This window comes from Pseudonaja textilis, chromosome 1 (genome assembly GCF_049901715.1).
Source record: "Pseudonaja textilis isolate UNSWEBS1 chromosome 1, rPseTex1.2, whole genome shotgun sequence".
NCBI classification, from domain to species: domain Eukaryota; kingdom Metazoa; phylum Chordata; class Lepidosauria; order Squamata; family Elapidae; genus Pseudonaja; species Pseudonaja textilis.
In genome coordinates this window covers 261,689,106-261,708,247 of record NC_141990.1, presented here as the reverse complement: position 1 = coordinate 261,708,247, position 19,142 = coordinate 261,689,106, and the positions used below count along the sequence as shown (strand labels likewise).

The window sequence follows — 19,142 nt, the reverse complement described above, 5'->3', positions numbered from 1 at the left end:
TTACGTTTGTCATGTTGAATGACATATGTCATTTTGATGCCCCTAATGTGCAGAGATCCCATTATTGCTAATTTTTATATGCATATTGGCCTCGTTTGTCAAGCCTAAAAAAAAATGCCATCTGTATAGAGGTGTCAATCCAACAACTTTGTTATTTTGGTTTTACATTGTGGTGTAATTTTACATGAAGATAGCAACAGTAGCCTTGACAGTTTTTAAAAACAGGCTTGTTGCTTGTTCTTTTAAGGGGTCATTCATAGATTTGGAAACACTTTTTTGTGAGTTGGCCAGCATGGCCCATCCCCTTTCTTGCTGACGTCTGATTCTATTGCACATCAGACTTTTCCCAGTGGAGCTGGAGAATGAGTTCAATGAAAGCTGTCTGCTTGCTGTCTTAAAGGGCTGCAGGCATTTAAATTACTATTTCCTCTGCTTCTGCTTGGCTCCCTTGAAGCTTTAAGCCAGCAACACTATCAGGAGGGATGGTGAGTGCATGGGATCATCTCACAGAGCAGGAGTGATCCATTAGTTTCTTTTCTATCAACAGCTTGAGAGGATCTACTGCACGCTTTGAAAGAAGCTATGATCAGCTCAGTTCTGCAAAGCAAGGAATGAAGATCATCCTGGCTGAATAAAAGTTGTGGCTTCCTAGTCTGATATAATGGTTTTGTCTGTCCCAGTAATTGCTCTGGGAGCTACATTGGGGACTGCTACTAGCCTCCTTGCCTTATGTGGTCTTACCTGCTTCTGCAAATATAAGCGACCTGGGAAAGGATCCTCGGATCAGGAACAGGATCTGGAGACGGAAAATGCCAAACCTAGCGTGCTTCAGGCACTCCATCAGGTAAAGCAGTGTATTGATTTTGTTCTCCTCTTCTTTTAGAGATGCTGTCACGTAACAAGTGTAGATTTTGAGCAAGGTCACACCTAATGTATGGGATAATTTAAGATTTATAGCAATTGTCTGTGTTTGCAGAATTTCAGGGTGTAGCGTGACTTCTATACAAAGGAGGGGGGAAGGGGGCTCAGGTGGCATATGGGATTACAAAAGCAACAGCCAGACAGCTTTTGTTTTATGAAAGAGAAAGATGGCATAACAAAAATACAGTGACTTCACAGTCGCTTTGATAGCTGGACAGGGTATAATTGATAGAAAACTGAAGCTTGGATGGTAAATGGTAATAATGTCTGAATATTGCATAATTCTCATTGATTTTATCTATAAACATCTATGTCTATATGTTTTTGCAACGCAAGAAAGTCTTGTGTGTAACTAGTGTGCTAAATTCTGGGCAAGTGTCAAGCATAATAATGTATGTTGGTTAAAATTTAAGACAGACAATAACATCTAGTTTGCAATAAAGAGGGACTAATGAAAGATATTAAAACAGCTGTGAAGAATATAATGTTATGGCAAAATATATATAGAAATGCAGTATGTTAATCTTCTTGAATCATTTCAGGATTTGAACAATAGAGCATATATAGAAAATTATCATACATAGGGTCCACAAGGGAGGGAGAGGGAAAATGACGATATGTGTGTCATGATACAATCCCGCAGTTTACACAAGTAAAAGTGGAGTTTGCACTGTGACATCACCATGTAGCATCATCATTTTGATGCTGGCTTGATGTGAATATTTATGTTACCATATCAATAATAGGTGAGAATGATAAAGACTAATTAGACAAAGATTTTAATTGTATAGGATGAGGGTTCAAATTCATGGATATGGTCAAATAGTTTTCTGAGCCCATATATTCTGATAATGTGTATTATTTGTTTTGCTTTTACATGATATGCAAATCCGCCCATTATAGCTAGTTCAATAAACTATGGTTAAAAATATTCTCGGTTAGGATTATGTATAAATGCATCCATTCATTCCGGAGTTTAGCTATTTATCTCAAAAATGGTGAATCACTCTATTCTTTGGGTTTTTTTTTAAAGATAAATAGAATGTATGCAAAATTCAAATTAGACATTAAAAAGAGTAAAGTTCAAAACCATACTTTGTTATATTAAAAGACATGAATAAATAAATAAAAGTATTGATTCTGGGATTGTGCTGGGTGTGCCTGCTTTACTGCATGTGCAAAAAGTGTGTGAAGGCTAATTTGTTTTTATTTTGTGGATCCCAGTGCTTCTTAGATTGATGGACTCCTGAATTTGAACCATTTTTTTCACATTGGAGAGAAACTGAGAACAGATTTTAATCCTTTTAGATGCTTAAGATATCCATTTCACTCCATAAAACTCCAGAAAGCCTCCTGCTACACTTCTTCTCTTTTTCGACCAATGGAATATGTTGATCCTTGCTATCAAGAATCAATAATTTAACTAATAAAATCAGATCTTATTGCAGCAGAGAGAAAAAGTAATTTACTAATTGATCACTCTACTCAACTCAAGTATCTAAATTTAAAATATTGCTTACAAATGTAATAATTTGTTCCTGTTTTTTCTCTTTAAAAAATTGCACATGTACAATTATATTAGGATTTGCATGATGCAGCTGCTTTAATGATTTGCAGTCAAATGCTGCATTCACACTCCTGTTCCTTATCATTTTTCCCAAACTGAACCTAAATCAATGAGCAACCTACATGTGTATCTGTTTGTATGTGGAGCTTTACCCCCCCCCACACACACACATAGAGCATACATATTAGAATCCTATCCCATTTATGTTGGAAGCGCCAAGACACTTCCGGTAGAAAGGATTAGCCAGTGATATCCTGGAAACACCTGGAAACACCTGGTTGGAGATTCTTTTCATATCCCTATTAATGTGCCCACCAAAGTGGTACCTATTTGTCTACTTGCATTTGCATACTTACAAACTGCTAAGTGGGCAGGAGCTGGAGCAAATGCCAAGAGCTCATCCCATCACACAGCAGCACTCAGGTCTCAAACAAGGGCTTGCTTGGAATATTGGGACAAGGAATATCGTCAGCCCAATATTCTAACCATGTGAGCCACCATGCTCATTCACATTAGAATTATAGCTATAGATAATAGAAATAACAGATAGATAGATACATATATCCATTTGCTTGAAATAGATGTTTGATATTAATGCGACAAATATTCTGCTTCTTCTGCTTTTTAAAAATGTAAGTCATATATTAAAAACCATGAAATAACAAAAGAGACTAAGACTATTTCCTAGTCATTGTGAATTCATTTTCAAAGGCAAAAACAAAAGATACAGAAAAGCCAACCATGTGTTTCTGCTTTCAAAGACTTTTGGGAAAGGGGGTATTTTTCATCACCCCTGGCTTTATAGCCTATATGGGAAGCTCATAGTCCAGGATTCAATCTTTTTCAAGGGCCATAAGAACTCCTTCCTCCAAGACTATGCTTACCTATCCAAATCATGAAAGAATGAAGAAAAAAGAATATCAAACAGAGAGAGTTCTTGGAGGCAAAAATGAAACCCATAATGAAATACATGCATGCACATACACATACCACGCAGCACATACCATGCCACACATACATACAGAGTGCTGGGAGATTATCAATCCCTTCTCTAAGTCACTCTGGTTCCAAACTGAATTGGGAATGTTTACTTTTCTACCAAAGGTAAAAAAAGGTTAATGAACAGCAGCATCTCTGAACTCATCTGTAGTTTAGCTATGATCTCTTTTTGCTATATACTGTATGTATTGCATGTAGTTGAAGTAATCAATTGCATTTCTTAGAAGGGAGAATATTCCTCTTTAACCATACCGCATTTCACATGCCTTTTCCTTATCTAATGATCCTTTTCATCATATACCTTTACCCCATAGGATAAGATTGTGGTACATACCAATAATATTTAAGTTATACAACAGTAGAACATTAATCCAATTGCAATTTGTTTCCATCCTTCGCACTTCAAAGGAGCTATACCAAGGGCCCATAGATCATATCCCCTGATTTCTCACTTGACTAAATCAAATTTGCAATAATTTGCAATAATATTTTAGCCCTAAACATCTCTGCAGCTTAGGTTAGCCTGCAAGAAAGTGATGGGACCAGGGCCATTTTGTGATCCTCGTGGTTCAATATGTATATCTATGCATATAATAACAATACATTAAAAAATATAATGTACTAATAGAACATCTAGATTGAAAGATACAGATAAAAGAGAATATTTGTAACTCAAGGTTGAACCATAGGGTTCTTGTGCTGCGTGAGCTTGGTGGTTTTCTTGCAGATAATTCATTAGCAAACTAGTTAACATCAGTGCAGTGATGATGTTATCTAGTTTGCTAATGAAATGTCTGCAACAAAACCACCAAGTTCAGAGACCAACAAGAATCCCACAGATTTAAAGAGTCTAGCTATTGCATTATATCCCATAGTCTATTGTTTCTGTATGTGTTAGTTCGCCCTTCTGAAATAGCTTCAAGTGGGGGACAGGATGGACAGAGAAATTGGGGGAAGAAGTGCAAAAGAGGTCTTGAAAAGGAAAGTGCATAGTTTGATGATGAAGTACATAGGAGAAGCTTAGTTCCCAATAACATAAATTGAAAAGGGATCTCCAACAGCAAAACTGTCTGGATAATTGGATAGTTACTATCACTCACAATAGATAGTACTGGATTTGATGGGTTGGAATGGTAGTGAGGCAGGAGATGGGGGTGGTTTACATGAAATAATTATTTGTTTAATACTATAAAAAGTACTAAGAGGGATCATTTGGGGTGCAGCCCTAATTAGTAGATCTGACTCATGTTGCCTAGCAACTAAGGAATCCAAATAAATTTGTACTATACTTCTTGCATGTTTTTTTTTTTAAAAAGACCTATTGCATTCTAGACATAATACAGCCTTGATCTCCTCTGCTGTAAGATAAGAGATCTCTGCTTGGAAAAGTTAAGCCTAGGGTTGGTAGGTTATTTATTTATTCACAGCTTAGTTTCTCCATTTATAAGCCACCTCAATTGCCAAAGTTACTCTATGGGGCTTGCATTATTGTAAAACAAGAGCACAAGCAGAAAAACAATAATCCCCCAAAAGATATATAGCACACATTAGACTGCTTTTTTTGCAGGGGGTATGTGGGGGTGGGTGGGGGTGGATTTTCTATTAAAAGAAGCACTGGAAAAAAACTATCCCTTCCATGTAATGAGGTTTCAGCAGTTTAGCCTGATGCCAGATTTTACCTGTAATATAGAGAACATGTTATGTACAAGCTCTTTTAGGCCTTCTTTTCTGTTTTTCCTGTGCTGCAGAGATTCCATGAAAGCCTTGTGATTTTAGCTTTAAATGAAATAGCTTTTGAGATGCTTAATGCCCAATAAATCAGGAGAAAGGACTGATCACATTGAAATGTGGGGCAAGAGAAGTTAAAACTGTGTTACAGTCACAACTACTCTGCCTATCTAGAATCCATCTAGTAACTGCTAGATTTCTATTGAAAGGATAGGAAATCTATCCCTTGAATGCTAATCTGTAGTGTCTGTTTCTCTAGACATATTCACTATCTGCCAATGCAGTCAATGAGCAAGGATCATATCTAGTGTGAATTGGTGTCATAATTACAGGATTAAAGGAGCAGCCTGCCTGCCTAATCCTGATTATTGTTTCTACTTTTAAAAAATGCCAAGAAAATGATTCCTTCCCAAATGTATGTTTTAGAAGAAAAGCCTCTTCCTTTCAATTCTGAGCTTAATTTAGTTTGTTTGTGTGGGAGGTGTATTTTCATGTCTCTTGTATCCATTTATAACAGTTGCTTTGCACATACAATATAATGATTGCAATAGGTTTTAATCCATTAAAAATTATAATTATGTTGAGCACATAGGCTCATGTTTAAATTAATAACTGACATTTTTGAGGAAAATACCGTTCCATGGTTTGGTTTGGTTTGCTTGAATTGGACTTGTATGTATTTTGTAAACCACAGTTAAGTGTGTTTGGCCAATTGTAACCATGGTTTAGTAGGAGCCACAAATATTTCCATGCATTATTATTGCCTGCCTGCATTTGAAATGCCACAAATTAAGACATTTTTTTCTTAAACTGATGGTTTCCAAATGTATTGATCTTAAACTTGTATTATCCCAAACCCAAATGGAAGGAATCAAGTTTGGGATGCAGTTAACAAACTAGCAGTTAATTAACATATAGTTAATAAGTGCAGTCTAACTAGATCTAAAACCTAAGTATATTTTATCTGCATATTTTTAATTTGTGATGGGTCTGCCTTACAGCAGGATTTCATCTTGTACTCTAAGCCAGCAGCTGGTGTTTGTTCAGCCTAGCAGTGATTTATTGCCAATTTTACTCATGCCAGAGGAGAAAGAAAAGTCCAAAGTGTTATTTAAAGTCTTGGTATTTTACAGATTGTTCTTATTCAAATTTTTGTTTCAGATAATTTTATTTAACACAAAACCTATCTGTCAAAGGGAGCAGGGATCACTTTTTTTATGACTGGCAGAGTAGGTCATATGCACAATAAACAGGAACAGATGCAATGCAGTCAATCATTCTCCACTGTAGTTGTATATGGCTCCCAAAGGGACGGACTCTTGTTACAGGATGACAGAGTACTACTAGAGTGTCTGGCTTTGGCATGATGGCTTCCATAAAGTGCCTCATGTTTATAAATCCACTGTTACTTAAGTAAGACAAAATATTCCATAATATGCATAGATACATAAGCTTTGTGATGTCCTAAAATATCCATTTGGGCATTAGTCAAGATAGCGTAGAAACACATAGCACTGAAGTTTTGTTCATGTACAAAATCTTGTTCGAATGGTGTTTTATAGATGGGGAAATTCTGAGCAGTTGCCAGAATACTGTATTCTGAGGTAACATGCTCTGGTTCAATCAATTTCATGCTACTTGTAGTAGAAGGAAAGAAAGGCGCCAATTTCCCCAAAAAAAAAAAAGAAAAGGGTTTCTCATGTTATTACCTATAATGGGAGACTTGATTGCTTAATATCAAATCAGGGCCCATTATGGGCAGTAAGAAGTGATAATGTTTACAATCTTTTCGATCCATACAGTATTCACTGCTTCTTCTCTACCCCACCTCCCTAATAATAGTCTCTCATCCTCTTTGGACATTCTGGAAGATTCTGAAAAAAATCCTGGCTTGCAGAGGCTGGAAGACAGACCAGAGTTAGGAATCAAAATTTCTGATTTCTCCCACCAAGGATGAAGTCCAAACTCTGTCCTACAAAGAAAGGAGAATTTAAATAATTTCATAGACAGACGGACAGACAGACAGACAGACAGACAGACAGTTTGTTCATGTGATTAACTGTATTATGACCTCTCATATTTATTATAAGATGTTCTTCCCTTTGGCTTTTTTATCCTAAGACTTGAAGAACATGCTACTTTTAAAATATCTTTCAACCTTGTGCTATGTTTTAAAACATGGGCAATAATACTAGGATTATTACCATTTATTTATTCAACATCTATCAGTGGGTGTCTTAACAATAAAAAAATATAAACATATTATAAAGCTCAATTAAAAGAGCCAGTTTAAGCAAATTATATGTGCTTTAAGTTCAGTGTAGGGGCTTATAGGATGGAAGCATAGAATGAAAAGCAAAATAAAAGAAAAATAGAACAGAAGGATCCATATAATCTTAGTTTTCTAGTGGACTAAATAGCCAATTATTATTCCTTAAATAATTATTTAATTATTTAACTTAAATTTGGGCAGGAGCTTAATTTGTGGATCTTGCAGATGGCATACAAGGAATAAACTAAAATACTGCTTTGAACACAATGTTATCCAGCCTTTCACAGCTATTTGGCTACATCTTCCATCATCTTTATTCTTGGCTGTGCTTGGCTATGTTTAGAACTGTAGGATCTGGAGCTGATTGTGGCTACAAAAGATGCTACAATACAGTGCATTATGAATTAGAGAAGTTCCCTTCAGACAAGCTGATTGGCAGGGAAAGGACTTGGCTACACTGAATGCTTCCTCTGGGATGCGGTCTACATGCATTACTAACAGGACAAGAGTTAAAAAAAGAATGAAAAACATTAATTACACTTCAGCATAAGCTTTCATTTTCTCTACATTGGCTTGAAAGAGAGCTGCTGTAGTGAAGTCAGTAGGTTTAGCTTTTTCACAAGAGAAGAGCAATTGTCAGCATTTTGGAATTTATCTAGAAACATTTGTGAGGGAAGAAAATACCACTTAAATTTATCTAGACTTCCTATTTTTCCCATTCGTCCATTCCTAGTTATGTACACACACAAAAAAAAAGATATTTTCAGAACATAAATATATGCAATGTGAATGAATCTGCATTCATTTCAAGAAAGCTTTACATATCTATTAGAAATTCAAGGTTTATATATAAATCATGATTGTTAGGGCTGTGGGGGGTGGGGGAGTTTATTGTGACTCTTTCCTGTTGTTTACTCTAGGGACCTACATGTATGTACCACAAAATATAGAAGCAATTGCACTTTCTGCTTAAATGATTTTTAATCCACATGGTATAGAGAAAAGGAGAAGGAAAGAATTACAAGTGAATTAGGGGTAGGGACTGGAATGACTAATTAAAAATAGACCCCAGTGTGTTTCTTTAAGAGGAAAATTCCTTGATTTCCAAAATATGATGAATAGTAGCAGCAATGTGCCATTCCTCTCATGTATGTTCACAGTCGAAGGAGCACATTTTGCCATAATAAATTCTAAATGAATGTGATATAAATAACATCTGAGGTCTTTTTTTTGTTTCAGTTTAATGTTGAGAAGACAGCAGAGCCCGTACAACCCCAGACAATCCTTGGCTTTCTTCACATCTATGGCCCAAAGCCTGTCGTGACCACCTCAGAAATAGTTAACTATGTAGATTACAACTTGAAGACAGTAGAAGAACCAAGCAACGGAAAACCTGAAGCTCTGGATAAGAAAAGGATGACCATACAAGTCAATGAAGAGCTATTTCTTCTCCCTCAAAATGGTGGGTCCTTTGTTAAATTGCTTATGATTGCTTCTTCTTTAAATGGGGAATCATAATGGATGTTCTTTCTAATTATAGACTATTATCCCAGAGCACACAATCAACATTCTAAAAATATACAATTAAAAGTCAGACTTACACTGCACAAAAATATACCATATAAAAGGTGAAATACACCACGGCTTTTAACAATGTTAATCTATATTATCTCTACTTTGAGCAAATTATCTGTGTAATTGTTCACATCTGGCAAATTCCATCCTATTGTTCAACACCCTTATGATTTTTTCCTTTTCATAGCATCATTTTTTAAAAAACTCATTTTATTCTTAGGATGATAGCGGCTATTCAATTTTCTAGGGGATTTGCTAGCAGGCATGACAAAACCTCTAGAAGCATATGAAGAATTGTATTTTGAATAGAAAAATAATTTGTACTTAATAATTTTCAATTTTTGAAGACAGAGGGCTCTGCCTATTATACTAATGAAAGAATTAAAAAAACAGTAATTATTTTGGGTAAGCTGGGAGATTTAATTTGGATATTAATAGATCAGATTCCCATTTTGTAGTCTACAACCTCCTCAGATAGTGTGATCAATAGCCATAGTGGCTGAAGATAATTTAATTTGCTTATATTATTTTTAAATGATTTTCTATGCAACTGTATTTCAAAGTGATTTAAATTAAATTGTACTAACAACCATACATTAAAAGAATTGTTATAATAAAGTCTTTTTAAAAATAATTCCAAATGTTGTAGGAGAAGAACAATGAAACTGAACCATTTGGCCAAAAGGTAGCCTTGAGTGAAGAGATTCAACAAGCACCTGAATGCTCTAGCATTATGGACACCTTACAGATATTAGGATGCAGGTTATTCCAGAGAGCAGATGCACTTAACTTATCATTTAATCCAATCAGAGAGCACCATGGGAAAAGCTCATGTAGAAAAAACCCTTGAATACACAACAAATGTTAGAACAGAATAGAATACTTTATTGGCCAAGTGTGACTGGACACACAAGGAATTTATCTTGGTGTAAATACTCTCAGTATACATAAAGAAAATATACATTTGTTAAGAGTCAAGAATCATAACGTACAACACTTAATGATAGTCATGGGGTACAATCAACAATCAAATCATACTAGGAAACAGTCAATATAAATCATAAGGATACAAGCAACAAAGTTACAGTCCTACAATCACAAGTGGGAGGGGATGGGTGATAAGGAGTGATGAGAAGATTAACAGTAATACTAGTGTACATTTTGTAAATAGTTGAACAGTGTTGAGGGAATTATTTGTTTAGCAGAGTGATGGCTTTCAGGAAAAAACTGTTCTTGCGTCTAGTTGTTCTGGGTGTGCAGTGCTCCATAGTGTCATTTTGAGGGAAGGAGTTGAAAGTTTATGTCCGGGATGTGAGAGGTCTGTAAATATTTTCACAGCCCTCTTTTTGACTCATGCAGTATACAGGTCCTCAGTTGAAGGCAGGTGGGTAGTAATTGTTTTTTCTGCAGTCCTAATTATCCTCTGAAGTCTGTGTCTGTCCTGTTGGGTTGTAGAACCAAACCAGACAGTTACAGAGGTGCAGATGATAGACTCAATAATTCCTCTGTAGAACTGTATCAGCAGCTCCTTGGGCAGTTTGAGCTTTCTGAGTTGGCGCAGAAAGAACATTCTTTGTTGTGCTTTTTGATGATGTTTTTGATGTTAGGTGTCCATTTTAGGTCATGTGATATAGTAGAACCTAGAAATTTGAAGGTCTCTACTGTTGATACTGTGTTGTCTAGTATTGTAAGAGGTATGGGAGGGTTTCTTCTAAAGTCTACCACCATTTCTATGGTTTTGAGTGTGTTCAGTTCCAGATTGTTCTGGTTATACCATGAGGCAAGTTGTATAACTTCCTGTCTGTATGCAGATTCATCGTTGTCTTGAATGAGACCAATCACTGTTGTGTCATCAGCAAACTTCAGTATTTTAACAGATGGATCATTTGAGATGCAGCCATTGGTATATAGGGAGAAGAGAAGTGGAGAAAGCACACAGCCTTGAGGGTGCTGTGCTAATTGTATAGGTATCAGATGTGATTCTGCCTAGCTTCACCTGCTGCTTCCTGTCTGTTAGGGAGCTTATGATCCACTTACAAGTGTGTTCAGGTACCTCTAGTTGGTTTAATTTACTTAGAAGAGTGTCCGGAATGATGGTATTGAATGCTGAACTAAAGTCTACAAAGAGGACCCTTGCATAGGTATTTGGAGATTCAAGGTGTTGTAGAGTGTAATGCAGAGCCATATTAACAGCATCATCTGTCGATCTATTTGCTCGGTATGCAAACTGCATGTGATCTAACAGCGGATCCGTGATGGTTTTCAGATGCGACAGCACTAGCCTTTCAAAGGTTTTCATAACTACAGATGTTAGAGCATCTGGTCTGTAGTCATTCAGTTCCTTGATGGAGGGCTTCTTTGGCACTGGGATGATGGTAGAGCGTTTGAAGCAGGAAGGAATATAGCACATCTCTAGTGATCTATTGAAGATTCGGGTGAAGATGGGGGCCAATTGGTCAGCACAGACTTTTAAGCAAGAAGGAGTTATCTTTTCTGACCCTGGTGCTTTTCCTGGCTTTTGTCTGTGTAATAGATCTTGCACTTCTTTTTCTGTGATCACCAGAGGTTGTGAGCCCAATGGCTTGGGGCCAGTTGTTGAAGGCTTGGCTGTTGTTGGTGTGTTTGAGATGTGGATTGTGGAGATAGGTGGCTGCAGTTTCTTTTCAAACCTGCAGTAAAACACATTCAGGTCATCTGCTAGTTGCTGATTTCCTTCTGCCTGGGAAGGAGGCTTGCTGAAACCAGTGATGTTTTTAAGAGTTTTCCATATGTTTGCTGCTTCATTTATTGAGAACTGATTCTTTAACCTTTCAGAGTAGCTTCTTTTTGCTGCTCTGATCTCTCTTGTTAATGTTTCTGGCCTGGTTGTATAGCATTCTGTCATCTTTTCTGTAGGCTTCCTCTTTAGAATGATGTAGCTGCTTAAGTTTATCTGTGAACCAAGGTGTATTGTTACTATATATTTGCAGGTTCCTTGTTGGTACACATAAATCTTCGCAGAAGCTAACATATGATGTTACAGTATTTGTGAGCTCATCTAGGTCTGCTGAGGCATCTTCAAAAACATTCCAATCAGTGCAATCAAGGCAGGCTTGGAGTTTCAGCTTTGCCTCATCCAACCAAGTCTTCATTGATTTAATTGTTGGTTTAATGGTTTTAAGTCTTTGTCTGTACAAGGTGAATCATGCAGTGGTCAGAGTGTCCCATAGCTGCTCATGGTAAAGATCTATAAGCATCTTTTACTGTTGTGTAGCAGTGGTCTAAAGTATTTTTGCGTCTGGTGGGACAATTTACATGCTGGAAATATTTTAGGAGCTCTTTGACAGATCAGTATGGCATTGTGAATATATATTCTTAAGCAGGTTTTAATGACAATACAAATCCAGTTCTAAACTGATGCATTTATTTTCTTTAAACAATTTAACTTGCTATTACAATTACTACTTTTAAAGAACAGTGATGCTTGCTTGTGAATGCATGCACTAGGATGGTTGTGAATAAAGAAAGGCAAGAAGATTCATGTCAGGTGGCAAATTGGAAATGTTCCTAGGAGTAAAGTGGAAGAGGATTCTGAGGGTTTGTCCAGTTTTAACTTTAGGGTTTGTCCAGTTTCAAAGGGTTTGTACAGTTTTAACTTTATAGTTTCAAATGGGTCACTTTCTTTGGCTTCTCAGATTGTATCTCCAGCAATGAGCCGTTCAATGGGCGATGTTATGGCTCCTATCAGAAATTCTATTCCTTTTAATAGACAGACAGACAGATAGACATACTATATATTCTTTTAGGAATACTTCTGAAATCAACACTTGCCCAAAACATCTTCCTAAAAAATATCAAAAGCCAATGGCTTTAATCCAGTGTGTTCTTGGAATGTCTGTCTCCCCTTTTAATATCAAGGGTAACCACAAAGAACTGGGAAACAAGGAAGGTTATGAGGAACAGTATCACCCACTCTCCTTCTATGTTTTGTGGTTTCTTAGATCTACCATGGCAACCATGTTGCAGATAGGCAATCTCCTTATTGCAGCTATTTTGTAAGAAGATATGACAGGCTGTCCTGTGATAAGTAAATGTTATGAGTATAAATATAAGAGATAAGTGATTTTATAAGTAAAACAATCTTGGGTGGAATCAAGAAACAAACTTTGTGCCAATAACAGAAAGATTACTCTAACATTATGGGCAGAAACAGAAATAAATGGTGCCGCCTAGATATTGTCATTCTCATGAGGTAGATTTGGCCCCTTCATGTGGGAAGAGATTAACTGATCAGAGTATGGAGTATGCTGAAAGGACTTTCTTTTACTGGTTCCAGGACTGCTGGGCTCAGTTAATATGGGTGTCTTTCTAAAAGATGGGCTTGCTAAGTGGCCCAGCAGACTGGCCCATGCCCTGAAAAAGGAGCTGTTATAGCTTACAGCTTTATTACTATCAACAGCTGGTGAAATGGCATAGCAGATGAGCACATCCAGTTTAAAAAGTAATTAAACTCTGGTATCTCTGTCCCCCAGCTATTGGAAGCAATTTTGGCATCCTATTCCTTCCTCTGCAATTTTGAATCCAACTGCATTATTTTAACTTGGCTTGTTCCAAATGTTTACTGTGATTCAAATACAACATCAAAAATATCCTTTTTCACCCTCGGAGCACTCAACCATACTTGATAGGTAAATAAAATTACTGAGCCTTTCACCCTGCAAGTATAAATAACATCAAGATAGAGATGGAAGTCTTTAGGGAAGTACGTTTTATTGATATAGATTATAGTAACAAAGGCTGGTAAAGGCTGCATGAGTTCTTCCCTCCCTCTTATTGTATTCTGAATTAGGGAGGAGTCAATCCGAGTTTCTTCTCCCATTTTTGCTATTCTTTGACTTAAATAATGCTTTCTTATATATAGCAACTGCTTCTGCTTAGTTTCCTCAAGTTCATCTCCATGGCTCTCTCCACCGACTCTTTGATGGCATGCTTTCAAAACTTACAGAGAAATGGCCAATTTATGTAGGGCCAACCCCAGAAATTCTGGGCAAGCATAGGCCAGTCCATAACCTCCCAGTTTAATGTCCAAAACATACATCTATAATGGTGAAGCCCGTTTTAAGTACAAATGATTGAATTTCAAAAGTAAATATTATGCCTAGCTTAAAAAATGTCCATGAGTAGGGGACTAAAGCTGGTGACATGGGATTTCTGGTGGCCATGTATCAAGACCAAGGTCTACTGTCCAGCTGCCCTATTTGCCATCAGGCCAAAGATATGTACAGGAAGCCCACAATATTCTTGCAACCAATATCTATATTTTTGGCTCCCTAGTACACCATCATGAATTCCTGTGATTCACGTGTGACTGTATTCATAGAAATCCAAATTTGAGGTTGTAGGGTATAAAGAATGAAGTCAGAAGAAAATCAATTGTAGCACTCATTTACAAAAACAATTACTTTCTTGAAAGTGGCCATTTACAGAGCAATTGTTAAGTAGTTTATCAACATTTATGCCATAACAAACATCCAAATTTTCAAAACATCATAAAACTTTGAATTACAATAGCAAGAGCACTTAGACTTATATATCACTTCACAGTGCTTTACAGCCCTCTCTAAGCAGTTTACTGAGTCAGCATATTGGCCCAAACAATCTGAGTCCTGCAGTCAGCTGACAGTCAACTGAAGTTGCCTGCAGTACTACATCCTAACCACTGTGCCACCACTGCACCTATTCTACAAATAGGATAGGTAATTTTATATTGAAGGGGGATAAGTGAGTCCAGCAGACATTTGCAGCTTTCTTCAACAAAAACTCTGATATGGCTCCAAAGTAGTCAAAAATTTATTTTGATATGATAAAGGAGGAAAATGACTACACCCAGGGATATTTTTTTCATATTAATTCTAATTTAGGTTTAATTTTGATCAAATTAAATTTAGATCTGACCTTAATTATACCTATTTCTTTGTCTGAACTCTATTTCCATGACTTGTAGCTTCTAGATATTACCAGAAGTCTCCTTCCAAAAGGGCATCCATTCATTTTATATCAGACCAGACTACATTGTTTTTGTATTTTTCAGATGGGAAAATACAACAACATTCACCAATAATAATCTTAGCTGGAATAGAACACAATTTCTAATAAACATTCTTTTAAGTTTTAGGTGGTGTGAAGGATATTTGTGTCACTGAGCGCCTCAGTCCTGAAAATGCTGCAGGCTGCAACCAAGTCCCAGAACTTCGTTATTGTCTGGGCTACAACCGACAGAAAGAAGCTCTCTCCGTTGCTTTTCTTGAAGGTAAAGACCTCTAGTTTTGCTAGTTGGTGATTGAGAATGATAGTACTGATCATTATAATTTAATAAACTTATATGTCACCTGATTCTTAATGTCCCTAGACAACTCAAAACAATCAAAGAAATTACAAGGCATTCAATAAAATGTTAAAATAAAAATAAATGATGGCTAATGCAATAAAACAAGAAGCATCATTTTCTCTCATCAACATTCTGGGTGAAGAGCTAGGTCTTCATAACAACTCTTCTTAACAACATCAGAATGGTGGCCATCCAAATCTCTTTGAGAAAAAAAAAAGGCTGACGTAGGATTATTCCAGACAAATAAGACTTTAAGAGAAGACATTTATATAGAGAATCAATCTGGTATAGTAGATAAAGGCATCAGGCTAGAAACTGGGTGACTGTGATTTCAAGTCCTGCCGCAGGTACAAATCCAGCTGGGTGACCTCTTCTCTCTCATCCTCAGGAAGAAGGGTGAGGCAAAAATGTTCTGAAAAATGTTGCTTAGAAAATGCCAGGGACTTATCCATACAATCATCAGGATTCAGGGATGAATTTAAAGATATAAATATAAAAAAACAAGGAAAAAGCATATTAAAGGCTATTTAAAAATCACATAATTTACTTTCCAAGCAATGATTTGCATCCTCATAGCTAGGAGTAGCCAATCAAATTCTTACTAAACTTTAATGTCTCACATTTCTCATCATTTTGCTTTATTCTAAACACAAAATTAAACTATTTTTGCATATGGAAAAGAAAACAGAAAAGAATAAGTAATTGACTAGGTCACATCAAGGTCCAATAAAGGAATAATTATCTTTATCCAATAAATGATAGTTTAATTTATCCTAGTAATAAGCCAAGTCTCCATTTATTAGTTCCTTGCCTTTCCTCTCTCTTTTCATACAGCTAACTTTTGAAAAGCTTTACTAAGCTGGTTGAATTAAGATATAACGGAGGGTAATGCAGAAGAATGTTTGTCACTCTTGATCTTTTTTAAAAAATGGTATTTCTGTGGGCCTCTAGGTATTGCTAAACTATTATACACTCTAACATACTTTACTCTTGGTCATGCTGGTTAGGAGTATAAGAATGATCATTTAGAGACCTCTGGATGTGCCCCTCAATACCAACACTCCTCCCCACTGTGACAATTAACAGGTTCAAGACACCTAATGTGGGCATATATCATTTATGATTTTAATTCAAAAGTCAAACATTACAGAGTTCACCAGACTCCATTGTTATCTTCTCATTTCCTTTCTCTTGAAGTATTTCTAAATCACCATAAAACCAAGATCTGAATGGCATTAAATACAGTTAAAGGAAAACAGATATGTTTTCTTCTGCCATTCATTTGTGTCAGAATTCAACTCTTTTATCACAACAGCAAATACATAATCTATATATAATCAGGATGACAGGTGACTGAAATCTGTAGTTTGAGCCATGTCCAATTAAGCTTTCAGAAATAGATGTTTGCTTTTTTGCATTACGTCAAAACCTTGACTTTGCTCTAAATCAAAACAAATCAAATGTCTCTTGAAAATATTTTAACACAGGATTTTAATACAATGGTGCAATGATTTTAGTGATAATTGCATTTCCCCCTTCATTCTGCCCCTACCAGTTTTATACGGAACCACGTCAGGAGACCAAAACAATGGAAGTGATTGCTACATCTTAGGCACTTTGGTGAGCAACTCTGGAACTATAGAAGCCCAGACAGTGATGAAGAAGAAGCAAGTCCACGTTGTCTGGGAAGAAGCTCTACTGTTTCCGGTTAAGGAGAAAATGCTGCCAGAGGGGACATTAACCCTCACCTTGAGGAACTGTGACAAGTTCTCTAGACACAGCATTGTTGGTGAAATTAAACCAAATCTGGCTTCTGTACGGGAGCAATATGGACCAGTACAGTCTGAGAAAGTGAAAGTCCTTGACAAGGTATTCTATCAATTCATTTTTATTGTATTATGGTATATTATATTCTCCTGTTGGGGTACAGAATGCTGCATGTGAGTGTTCCTAAACTTCTGAGTCTTAATTCACTTTATCCCACGGTCACAATGACAACATTGTTAGATATTTTGAATGTTTCACCGTGAGCATATAGAGAAATATTGAATGTGATCCTGATGGGTTCCATTCTGGGCCCAATACTCAATATCTTTATGAATGATATATAGATGAAATGGAAGGGATAGAAAGGCTGATATTGTGATACTAATTCCTGATACTAAGTAAATCAGTTAATAATTAAAGTGGTAGCTCTCAACTTTTTTAATTAGATGCACAATATTGAATATAGTGGCAATTCTGTAGCACACTAAAATTATTAATCTTACATACTTATTTTTAAATGTGTAAGTCATGGTTTGAGTGGAAGCTATTAAATATTTAGGATCTCTGCACTGTATTGAATATACATATTATATAGAATATACCTAATACAAAAAAAAAATAACATAAGGAAAAAAACCTATGACACATTAGTTGAGAACCATACTATTAGCATCAAGATTTAAAGTTATGCTGCTAGGATTAAGCCAAGTTCAAAAGAATAATGTTCAGTGAAGAGATATGTAATGTTCAGCAACTAAGCAAGAAAAATAAATTGTAGAAATACTGGGGGAATCTATCTTGGTGTGTGAGCATTGTGGAAGATGTTTCTAGAAATCCTAGAAGGCCATCATTTGGAGAAAAACAATTAGGTTAATTATAATAGAGTCTTGGAATGTACTAATGGATCTCTCTCTCTTTCTCTCTCTCTCTCTCTCTCTCTCTCTCTCTCACACACACACACAGTTACATTGTCCTTTGAACTGGTTACTCACGCAAATATAATGAACTCGCCAAACTCCAAAACTTGCCACTACCAACTGATATCCAAGAAAACAAAATCAACCACCTTAGCTCAAGGAGATCAACTAGATCTTTATAGCTATCCAGAAAACCAACAGGGTGGGGACCTTCTGGTTTTCTTTCCAGAGAGCAAGCACTATGGCTTTTCAGCAGAGGCATAGAGGTATTAAAGTTGAGATGTTGCTACTAGTCTTACTACTCTAGAAAAATTGCTAGAATCCTAGCAGGTGGCTAATTATATCTCTCAAACAGATGGCCTCAGTTTACAGATGGTCTCCAGGAACATACAATGCCAAGAATGCCAATCAACTGTTTGTTCATAATAAGTGCAAGATATACTATCCAGTTATATTTAGCAACTGACAGTCATATTTCTCATTGATTGGCCTTCTTCAAACACCCTCTGAGGTTGTAATAAGGTAGAAATGCTGTCCCCCAACCTGAAAAGAGCAGATGAACATGCTCGGAATTGTGTCCTCATTTTGCAATTTAACATATGGAAAGAAAGGGGATCTCACAGGGGACCTCAGAGAGGCAGCTATTACATTGTGAACCCAGACAGGAGTCTTGAATCATTAATCAGATGCGAGGCAGAAAAGAGATTTTTAAAAAAAGGAGCACTGGGGAAACAAAGCAATATTTTTGGTACTGTATTTCCAAGATGAGCTTATTAGGTTTGTTGAAAACTAAGGTTGTATGATAATGTCAGTTTCAAGCTTTGATCGGAAAATGATTCAGCCAAATCCCCTTCTAATTGCTGAATCAAATTGATGCATACAAATTGGGTGCCTCTGAACTGATTTGACCTTTCTATATTCAGAAACATACATTTCCCAATCAGATAAATGCTTAATATTCAATCAATTTAACTAGTCAAATTGAGTCAAACTAATAATTTAACTTAGCTAAATTAATATCTTAATTTA

At 36.3% G+C, this 19,142-nt stretch overlaps 1 protein-coding gene across 2 annotated transcripts in view; it reads left to right on the top strand.

Annotated features, from left to right (window-relative positions):
• The first annotated feature begins 337 nt into the window (after positions 1-337).
• The window catches only part of SYT13 (synaptotagmin 13), a 28,800-nt gene continuing 9,995 nt past the window's right edge, over positions 338-19,142 (top strand). The window contains exons 1-4 of one of the 2 annotated variants that reach the window (XM_026704657.2): positions 338-844; positions 8,727-8,949; positions 15,217-15,351; positions 16,985-17,298. In XM_026704657.2, coding sequence (XP_026560442.2) covers positions 662-844; positions 8,727-8,949; positions 15,217-15,351; positions 16,985-17,298 — 855 coding nt within the window. In that variant the 5' untranslated portion in view covers positions 338-661. Of the gene's footprint in view, positions 845-8,726; positions 8,950-15,210; positions 15,352-16,984; positions 17,299-19,142 lie in introns of both variants that reach the window. The other variant, XM_087921408.1, reaches the window with a different exon arrangement.